At 37.4% G+C, this 10,859-nt stretch overlaps 1 protein-coding gene across 1 annotated transcript in view; it reads left to right on the plus strand.

Annotated features, from left to right (window-relative positions):
• The window catches only part of MINDY2 (MINDY lysine 48 deubiquitinase 2), a 33,291-nt gene extending 23,446 nt beyond the window's left edge, over nt 1-9,845 (plus strand). The window contains exons 8-9 of the mRNA XM_068204094.1: nt 554-727; nt 2,115-9,845. Coding sequence (XP_068060195.1) covers nt 554-727; nt 2,115-2,234 — 294 coding nt within the window. The 3' untranslated portion in view covers nt 2,235-9,845. The remainder of the gene's footprint in view (nt 1-553; nt 728-2,114) is intronic.
• Nucleotides 9,846-10,859: the final 1,014 nt, after the last annotated feature.

A 10,859-nucleotide genomic window follows, 5' to 3' on the forward strand; every position in this document is an offset into this window, starting at 1 on the left:
TGTGTGTCATGGTGGGTGTTTGTTACTCTTGCTGAGACACAGAGTTTGCAGAAGTCATGTCTGAGCTGGGGCTGAGTTGTACCAGTTAATGCACAAGTGCAGAGCAAGACTAAGTTCCTTGAAAATCTTACATTCTGAACAAGTTCATAGTGATCACCATCAATGTTTTTTAAATACGGGGGGAAAATTAATAAGATGCTTCTTAATAAATTGAAGCACTGCATCTCTCTCTCAGAATAAAAACCTGACAGATAATTTGCTGCTGTCTAGGTAATAGAATTTAAACCTAAAAGCAAATTTTTAAAATTAGTTTTTGTGTTTTCCGTGCTGCAGCTTAGGCACTGTGAAAGCAGACACGTAAAGTAGCTGTTCTCAGCCTTTCTGCAGTTGGGGCTATGGACAGGTTCTGGAACAAATTCCTGACCTCCATTTGAAGATAAAGGCTGGGAGAAAAGTGATGGTACTGTGTAGCTGCACATGCTGAAAAATTCACTTGATGTGACTTGACTCTTTTCTCTGTGAAAAAGCATTAATTCACAAGTTTACTCTTTAGGATTACCTGATGGCATTGTCTCTACAACAAGAGCAGCAGAATCAAGAGATTAACTGGGAACAGATCCCAGAAGGAATCAGTGATCTAGAGCTAGCAAAGAAGCTCCAGGAAGAGGAGGACAGGAGAGCTTCTCAGTACTACCAGGAACAGGAACAAGCAGCTGCTCAGGTCCAGGTAAGAAAACAGTACTGCAGAATATGATCATCAATTTTAGAAAGTATGAATAATTGCACAGATACATCTGTGCTTGTACATATTTCAGCCTGAGGTGAATATAGGAATCTCAAGGAATACACTACAATTGTTGGAGTAGGCATGTAGATATGGCAACTGCAGACATTTAAATACTTTAAATACTTAACCTTCTAAATTAGGGTTTCGTTTATACTTAATTTGGAATGATGGTATAAATTAATATGTCAGGTTATAAAGATGGTATTAGCTAGTATTTTACATTACTTGCAGAAGAGCATTCAGCTAAACTTTTTGATAACAGTTGAAGCTTTGTCTTTATTCTGTCTTGTAGAAGTTTGTTGCTGTACACTTTAGGTGATTCAGACTGTGATCTCATGTGAATCTCCTCTGTTGTTTTGAATTAGGCAGTTCAGTTTCTCCCAGTACACCTTTCCATCCTATACCCAATAAGCAGCTGATTTCAAAATCTTCTGAAAATGTGGTTCATGCACATGTCTATCAAAAATGAAATTTAACTGAATCTTCTGTGCCAGAGACAATATTTAAGTTGGGATTTTGTTTTTAGAGAGTTCTTAATCACTGAGGGTTTTCAGAATTGCTTTTATTTACAAATATGTAAGAAATATCTATATAAAGCCTGCATCTTTGGCCTGAAGTAATTCAGAACCATTAACTGATAAGTTTAGGCATGAAACAAAAATTTTGACAGGTAAAAGTTGTGTTATTTGCACTGTTTGTTGCTTTAATAGAACCAGCAGTACCGAGCTAAGACACAGATTCATACCTGCCAAAGGTAGAAGGAACTGAAGAACCTGCTGAACAGGATTAAAAGCCTGCTTATTTGCAGCTATGAATGGGTAACAGAGGGAATAGATGATGAATTAACAAAACTTATGTTGTCTTTGTATACCAACCCCCTTGCCAAGTTACTAATGAGTTTCTAGTCACAAAAAGCTGCTGCCTTCCCATTATCTCGCTGTCCACACCAGCACTTTGACTCTGCAAATAGTGAAATGTGGATTATGTACTTCTAAGAGAAACTAAGAAAAATTTCCAGTACAGTAACACAGAAGTGCCAGAAAATGCTTGAAACCATGTTTTATTGAAACTACTGATCTGTATTTGTGGACACAACAGAAGGGACACATGAAACTTGAAATATATTTTCAGCTGATTTAATTTTCAAGAAATACACAACTTTGTGGAGGTCCTGGAGTACTTATACCAAAAACCCTACCTGAATTCTACTGGTTTGCATAATACTTAAACTTTTTGTTGGTGAACTTGACCACACAGGAAGAGTTCAGGCTGTATGTGCAATGGTGCTGGTTTTATTTCCCATTTATTTCCCCTTTTCCCTACACAGCAGGTACAAGGTGCTGCCTCTCCAGCCAGCACAAGACAATCCGGGAGTAACGAACGCAAACGCAAAGAGCCTCGAGAGAAGGAGAAGGAGAAAGAGAAGAACAGCTGTGTTCTCTTGTAACAGAACATGGATTCCATCTGGAGCCAAGTGCATGTCCTCAGAAGCAAAAACAAGGAGTAAAAAGGAAGACAAACCTGTTACATGCCGCCTGTGCCTGATTACCCCATGGATTTTGTTCATGTTCCAAGAGAGGATGGATGACTTTGTACCAATCAGACAGACTTCCTTCAAAGTCATAGTGCGTGCTGCTCAAGAGGGAATTCCAAATCACAGTTGGATGCGGCTGTGCTTTGAGTTAGTCATAAGAAATATTGCACCTTGTAGCTGAACACACAACTCATGGCAAGTCCTGTGTCATAGTGACATCCATTACTCATTACATCAGTTAGTAAGCTATTTTATCTTCTACTCTAAACAAAGGTAATTCATTTTGTGTAAGGCTTTTTCCTGAAGTCTGTACACGAGCACAACAGAGTTCTGTGTTACTTCCTTAGTATGAAACTATATCTTAGGCTGGATATAGTCTCCACGACACAAGAGCCCAAATAACAGCTGGGCACTGCCTCCTCAGTGTGTCCAGATTTCTTTGCTTCTGGATCTGGTATGTTCTTTTTTTGAACCCAGATTTATACTTGTTACTGCTATCACTGCATCTCCTGGCCAGGTTTCTTGCCCCAAGAATATGTGACTTGATAGGCAGCATACAAAAATTGTCATGAAGAAAATGGGGCATTTATCAAAAAGCAAGATGAATATTGTTTGCTTTTCTTGCAACTACAAACTGGGTATGGCAACTCAGATGTTATCAGGGTTAAACAAGTAATTTTATAGATAACTTCTTTTTCTTTTATTATTTTTTTCTCTTGTAGGTAAACTGGACCAGATAAGCTTTTATTTATTGACCTCTCCATATGATAGATGAATGATGAGAGGAAACTAAAGTCTATAATAATCGTTATTCTATATAAGAATGCAGAGTTAAAATAACTATCTGCCTTTTATCCAGAAGTACCTTGAACTTCAATATGACGTTAACGTGTCCACTTGTATATTTAAGCAAGTGTACTCTAGTTAAAAACACACTTTTTTGTTTGTTTTATAAATCATATATTCTTAAAAAAGCACACTTCTGAAGGGGTGAGAGGGGAGTGAAGCTGCCTCTCTGAGATGGTCTGAAAGGTGGTCAGGTGTAATATTTTGTTTTTTAAATCACTAATTTAGAATTTTTGGAAACCAGATTTTTCTAATTTATGGGAACCAAATAAACATGTTGCATCTTGTAGTATTTATAGAATGCAGAAACAGAACACTTGATGAATTTTGAGGGAACCACAAATCTTCCTCCACTTCCATTAAGTCAATAACAATTAGTTGTTGCTGAACCTTTTGATAAAAATTTCTACTTAGCAATTTGTAGATACTTTTGAAAAAGGCTGCTTCTCCTGGAAAAGTTCTGTATCTGTGCTCTAAGCCTTAGTGTTCACACAGAATAACCTGGGCAAGCTAAGGTGGAATATGACATTCCTGCTTCCATGTGTTAGGAGAATGCGTACACAAGTGGGTGTCTAACACAAGTCCATTGGTAAAAAGCCACTTCACAATTATTTCAAGCAGACTTGCTGCACTGATGGCAACCAGTCATCACACACATCTGTTACCAACCTCGAATGAAAATGAGATAAAAGAAGAATGTCTTACCAACTAAAGGGCCAGTTTGTATCACTTTTCTTCCATGCCTTTTCCTGTTTTGCTTCCTCTTTTGTTATGATTTCCCTTTTATAATGATGAAGTAATGAACAGTAGGAGGTCTCTAATATGTAAACTGTAAATTTAAAAATATCTTCTCTAGAAAAGTCATGCCCAGAGAAGTAATTTTAATACTTAATGTATGCAGTTCAGATAATTTTCTGTGTCAAAGCAAAGGTTGATGTCTTTTTTTTCCTTTGCAGCAGCCTAACTTCTTCCAAATTTAATGTGATGGAGGATCACCAACATAATGACTTAGCTACTTTAAGTAGATGAGAAACTATTCCAATAGTGTCAATAACAGAGACTTCAAGCCAGAATGTTGTTTAAAAACATTCTGTTACTAAGATTTTTCCAAATTTGTGTATTTACATTTATTTATTGACCTTGAAAAATAAATACGTCAAGCTAAGTGTTTGTTATTATTTTCAGTGACAGTATTGCCACTTTAACTCCTTTTGGAAGTAATCTAGCTGTTGTGCTATGGAGTTTAGCTCTTTGCCTAAGATACTCGTTCATATTAGAAAAGTTCATGTAACATTTCCAGATTCAGACAGATGTGCCTGAAACTTAATATACTGTAGTTAGAGGAATTATGGTCATTTGGTCACAGAGGAAGAGTTAAATGCAGTGCTCATCATGAAGTTGAAACTCCAGATGATTCACTTTCTTTCAATAGAGGAGTAAAGGTTTCAGGCTATTTGAGATGGAAGGCATGCTGTGAAAACAGTCCTCTGTTAATATCCTTTTTCCTTTACAGGTCTTGAAGCTTTGGAAAAAAGGTAAAGATTTCCTGAAATCTAGGGCTGCATGAGTTGAACTTGTTAGTGGCAAAAGTCACAAGCAGCTGAGCTTCCTAGTACCCAAACTGAAATTCACCTGGAAGCTTAATATATGCCCTACTGGGAGTAACCATTCCAGAAGCTGTCACACTTGGTATCTCTGACAGTATCTGAGGATCAAAAAACCTGCACAGAATTGCTTTTATCTATATGAAGTGAGCTTGGAAAACAATATTGCACAATATAGTCTTGGAGTACCAGGAAGACAATATCTACTTTTGTTACTTTTGTTTACTTAATTTGCCTTTTTTTCTTTTTCTTTTCTTTTTTTTTTTTTCTTTTTTCTCCAGCTCATGTTCTGGCAAAAGGGTATAGATTTATACTTTACATCTATTTATACAACTTAGCATGTACATGCTCCAAATACCTACATAATATATATGAAAGTGTCCAGAAAGTAGAGTAGGACTTGTTTTCCACTACATAAATGCTAGCACAGAAAAGAGAATCATAGAATTTTTGTTGTTGCATTATAGTTGTGACATAAAAAAAGCTACACACAAGTACTCTTAAGATTAGCAAAAAACGGAGCACTGCCGTAGAGATAAATGTTTTTCTGTAAGGCACTCTGTAAATGCTCAAATCCACCAGTCTTCTTCTGACACTCATGGAATCTGCAACCCAGCAAAGCAGATCCAGAGGGTTGTAACACCAGAGAATGAAATTAGCATTCCTGAAAATTCACTTAAACACAATGCAAAAACTACATTTTGTTAGCTGTCCATGTTGTTCATATAAGAAATGAAGTGTTCAGTTTCTCTGCAGAGCTGCTTTTGTTGCTCCCAGCAGTTCTCAAGAGCTCTAAGGGAAGCACAGGCTCTGCTGGGATTGGCAGGCAGGCAGGCTCTGACTCACTTGGTATGTCACATTATTGTCATGTTTCTTCAAATTTGTGTACACAAGCTCTTGAAAAAATTTTCCAGTATGTAATAAAAGGCAGTTTTGAGTTCTTGAAATTAAGTTTCTTGTGCATTCAGCAGGAAATACTAAAAGTGAAAGGTAAAGCTGATGTATTTTTAACTGAACCATTCTTCATTCCTGCTCCACTGGTTCTGTAACAAAGTCAGCTCATTGCTTGGATCAGCTCTTTGCATTAGGATGCTTATTAGAGAATCTATACAAACTACAACCTTCAATACAACATACTGAATTAAGAGCTTATTTTATATAAAAGTAGATTTTTAAAGGTTGCAGCATTAAACAGGTGACTCAGAATGCACATTAATTGATGGAGTATCCTTATTAGAAAGCATATTACAGAAAAGCAAAAATAACAAGCTGTAGTTTGGTTGCAGTAGAATGCTCCCATTTTTTTCCATCTGTGCTATGATGAACACCTTGGAGCAAGAAAAATCCAACTCACAAAAATGTTCATTCAGTCCAGGGATAGCAAATGTCACATGCAAGGCCTGAAAATGGCATTTCATCTTGATAAGTGCATATTCTTTTTTATTAAACGTAACTAGCCAGAGACTGTTAGTGCTGAGTGGGAAAAGGGGAAGAGGTGAGTGACACCTTCTCACACCATGTCATGTACAGAGTCTGTCTGATGTTCAGTGCTCCTGCACAGCTCCCTCTTGTTCACAGCTTGCCCAGTAGGAAAGCAGTGGGTTTAAGCTCAGCTGTGATCTGCTTTGATGGGGAAGAAGTGCCACAGGAGAATGCTAAGGAGGAAAGAGAGGCTGGAATATAAAAAGTCCCTATGCTACCTCTTGAGATTGCTTAAGGCTTTGCTCTTTTTTGGACACAAATAGCTGTGGCACAGCGTGTAGTGCCACATTTTCTCACCTAGGTAATGCCCAGCAGGTTCATTTCCTGGCAGGTTGGCAGTGTCTGTCCCTGGACACACTGCTCTTCACTCTCACTGTGCTTTAAAGTCAGGACTAGCTGTGCTGATCCTCTGATAGCTCCAAATATTCTTATTAAATGTCAGTTGCCTACTGTTCAGTTTTGGTCAATGTCAGCTCCTGTCACTCTGAGCTGTCTTTGCTGGAGAGTTCTCTCTAGAGAACTTGCTGAAATCTGCCTTCCTCATTCCTTTTCTGGTTTGTAGGATTACTTGTGTTCAGGGAGAAGCTTTATTTGCTGAAATTGGCAATTCCTTGTTTTTCAAGATTAAAATCTCTAAATACTCATTTAATTATCATTAGAAAGTCAAGATCCCATGTTTCCCTCAACAGCATAGAAAAACAAACAAAAAATAGTGTTATTTTTGGGAAATCCTAGGGAATGATTCAGATAAAGTTTTAGCACTCAAAGGAATTGAAAAGTTTGCTATGTCAGTCTACACAGTGCTTACAAATAGTGTAACACTGCTGAACTCAAAGGCAGCTGCTGCTCTGATCAGAGCTCAGGCACTGCCCGTGCTGCCCTCCCAGCAGTGAATGAAATGGTGGTTGTCTGATAGACTCAAACACTCAGCCAAACGTACAGAGACCTTGGCGGTGGACAGGGACACAAACTCAGCTAAGTTTTATTATTTTTTAAAATTACTCTCTTGAGCTTCCTTTAGTGCTGACCCAATTTCAGTTTAGGTCCCATCCACCATAAGTGATACCTGTTGTGAAACATATGGGGATTGATCTAACGGTGTCTCATGTGCCAAAGCCTTTAGCTGAGACAAACTGAGGTTCTCCTCCGCAGAGCTGGAGGAAATAATTGGATACTTGTCCGTCTTGAAGTTCATGTTCTCTTGTTGAAGCCTGTAGTAAAATTTGGATGGGCTTTTTCAGTTACAACTTCAGCTGTAACTATGAAAAGTTAAGTTTATGCTGAGCAGTTTTGAAAATTTCACCTCAGTTTAACATTTTTAGATTTCTTCTGAATGTGTTTCCAAAAAAGCTGAGATAACTTGTATTTCTGTCAGAGAGCCTGATGGCTTTTGTTCCTGTTCACTGGCACATGCCAAGGAAAAGGTCAAAGTTGTAATTAGAAGAAACACCATTGTGTCTTAAATCACTTTAAAAACTTAAATCAGCTGAGTAATGGGAACACCCTTGGGTTTGCTTATCTCTTGTTTTGGGGAACTCCAAATTATCTATGAAAACAGACAATTTCCTCTCCAGTATTTTGGTATCAGGGCAGCAATAAGTCTGTTAATTTTAGGGCTTTTGTAATTGCAGATTAACGAGAGCCAGAAACTGGTTTATCTTAGTTACTGTTGTGTTCACAACTGAGTTTTAGTGAAGCCCTTCACACTGAAAGTTTGAAACCAGCTTCTCTGTGAGGTAACAGTATGGGGATTTTGGCCAATTGCATGGGTATATATGATCAGTGTTTCTGTTAACTACAGAACAACAAAAATGTATTGCTGTGGAAATAAAATCCTTCCATTGCCTGGAAAAGCGTAGCAGTAGGTGGTGTCTTCAAGACACTGCAGATGGATACAGTGAACCAAGGAACCTGCTTGTGGACTTGAAACTATTTGTAATCCAGCTTCTGTATTTTTTATCATGAATAGTTGCAATAATTACATATTTGCAATCCATATACCTGGGCTACAGCAGGTATGCTTGCATTTCTGGATTTCTTACATGCTTTCTCTTAGGGACTGGCAGGCAAAAATAATTTTAGAGAACCCCTTAAAAAAGTGACCATAGGTACAATGATTTCAAGAGACAAACCTATTGTAGCAAGGGTTTCTTCCACTTGCATTTTGGTAACACTTGAAATCACTAGTGCTGTAACATTCTGCTGAGAAGTGTGACTGGTGAGGGAATTACAGTCCAGACATTGATGAAATAAGCAGGGTTCTGGTTTGGATAGGCTTTGTACTTGCAAAAACATCCCCAATTAATGCAGGTTGCTATCAGATTGTACTGGACAGATCATAGCACCTGGGAATGGTTTTTCCCTGTGTTTTTGCAGTGTGTAGTCACCGTTTACAGGTTGAGCCTCACAATTTGATAGCAGTTCTTAGAACTACAGAAGTATCAAGTACTTGTCCTGTGCCACAGAAATCCATTCTAAATCTGTTACATCTTGCTCAGTATTATGTTAATTCCTTACAGCAATTCTTTATAAGGGAGTGAGAAATACTCTCAGCAGTTTTCCCACAATACCCTGACAGAGTTTTAATGTTAAATGACAAAGTTTTGGTTTGTATTACAGCTTTCAGCAAAACAAGTTCTTATCAAAGGTTTTTTAAAATAATTTTCAATTATCCTTTTATCTGGTCACCAGCTGCATAGCCCTTATTTGTACAACTTGTGATAATCACCTTTAACACACATGTAAGCTTGGTGAAGAAATGACTGATGGAACATACAGAAATGAATCCTACAGAAGTCACCCCAAGTTCTCCAGTGCTAAGTCAAATATTTGTGGTCTTAACTGCCTTGACTGGGTCTTTTTACAATGAAATGTTTTTTTTAAAAAAGCCTCCCCCACAAAACCTGACATATTTTAGTAAAGTTCCAAAATACTTCCGGATTAGTAATGTCTTCAAGATTGCCACCAAAATTGTGCAATTCCTGTGTTAAATCAGCAGTTTGGCTGTGTCCTGTTAGTCACCCCATGCTTACCTGATATCTCTTAAAAGGAAATGCAAAGTAAAGCTGATGCGACTCTGGATTTACCAAGAGAGGGGAGAGGTTAAATTTTTTTAACTTGTGTTTTTGAGGTGCATGACACAATTAAATCTAGTCATGCAGTATCATTTGTACCAACGTATGTGAATGAAATACTTTTCATCATGTGACACCATTATCCAGCACTGTAATGGCATCTACAAGTTCAACTACTGAATGTTTTGCATTTTAAAAGCCTTAACTGTTTATATTGTATTAATGTGTTTTTAAAGACTATAAGGAAATAACATTTCCTTGTAAATTGTTACAATAATTTTGAACACAAATAGTTCAGAGAAATCCAGCTCTGTATCTTAATATCCCTTTTTGTTTGTATACCACAAAGCTGTTAAATTCTGTTACCTTTTAAATAGTGTCTCCTGCTGTCAGCCTCTCTCTAGTTCAAGGTCTTTACCCAACTGAGATTTATTTTGGTTAACAGTCTTCTGAAACTCATTGTATGTAAATAAATTTAAGTGAGCAAACTTAAATAAATATTTCATTTAGATATTTAAGTTCTTTCCTAATAATAAAGGGTGGATGATCTACTTAAAAAAACCCAGAACAATAACCCAACAAAACCTCATTCTGGAAAAAAGACCAGTCTTCTGGAGCTCTTCAGCTTTTGATAAATTCTAAGGTTTCAGCAATTTGTTTTCAATCAGTTTTTTCCCCATTGTCTGAGTTTGTTTTAGTATTTTAAGTGAAATTATTACACCTGCACAATCACATTTTTAATTTAATTAACTGTTGGAATGCATAGCTAGACTTTTACAGGGAACTAAGAACATCTCAAGTTTTATTTTTGTACTTCTCTATAGCTTTGTCTTGTAAGGTTATAAACTTCCAAATTCGATCCATTAGCCACTATAAATTCATCTTGGAGCAGATATTTGTTTTGTGTGTGTTGTCACATCTGATAAAGCACAGACTGCGGCCAAATGCAAAAATACCTTTGAAAATGCACTGGGAGCTTGTACTTTCTCTTCGAAACTCCTGCAGCAAAACTCAGTAAATTGAACTTGCTTGATTTTTCTTTTAAGAATTGAACAAGATGTATTAAATATATCAAGGTAAGTGACACACTTGCTGAGACAGTGCATTTCCTTTGTTTAAACCTAAGTATTTGTCAGATGTGAATATCCATATAGGATTAATTAGAGACAATGCTGTTGCACAGAAGGTTTCTCTGTTTCTCTCTCCTCCATCTTTCCTGAAAGGCTGCTTACTCAAAACCAGTTTACTTGAACTCGTTCTCTGCTCTGCTCTTGATTCCCCTGGAACACTGCAGGTGCTTAGCAGTTCTTCCACACAGCAAGCAGAAATCGGCATCTTGCTGCCTCATGCCTTAAAAACTTCAATCCTTCTTTCACAGACAATCTGGATCAGTAAACCCTTCCAGCTCTTGTTCTTCAAGGACTGTTTCCTAAGCTCTGCTGTTCTGCTAGGAGTCCCCTGTTCATTTGGGTAACCACCCACCACCCAGCTTTTCCAAATGGGATTCATTTGCTTTTCTCCCTTGCTGAATA

This window comes from Anomalospiza imberbis, chromosome 13 (assembly GCF_031753505.1).
Source record: "Anomalospiza imberbis isolate Cuckoo-Finch-1a 21T00152 chromosome 13, ASM3175350v1, whole genome shotgun sequence".
In the NCBI taxonomy this organism is placed as follows: domain Eukaryota; kingdom Metazoa; phylum Chordata; class Aves; order Passeriformes; family Viduidae; genus Anomalospiza; species Anomalospiza imberbis.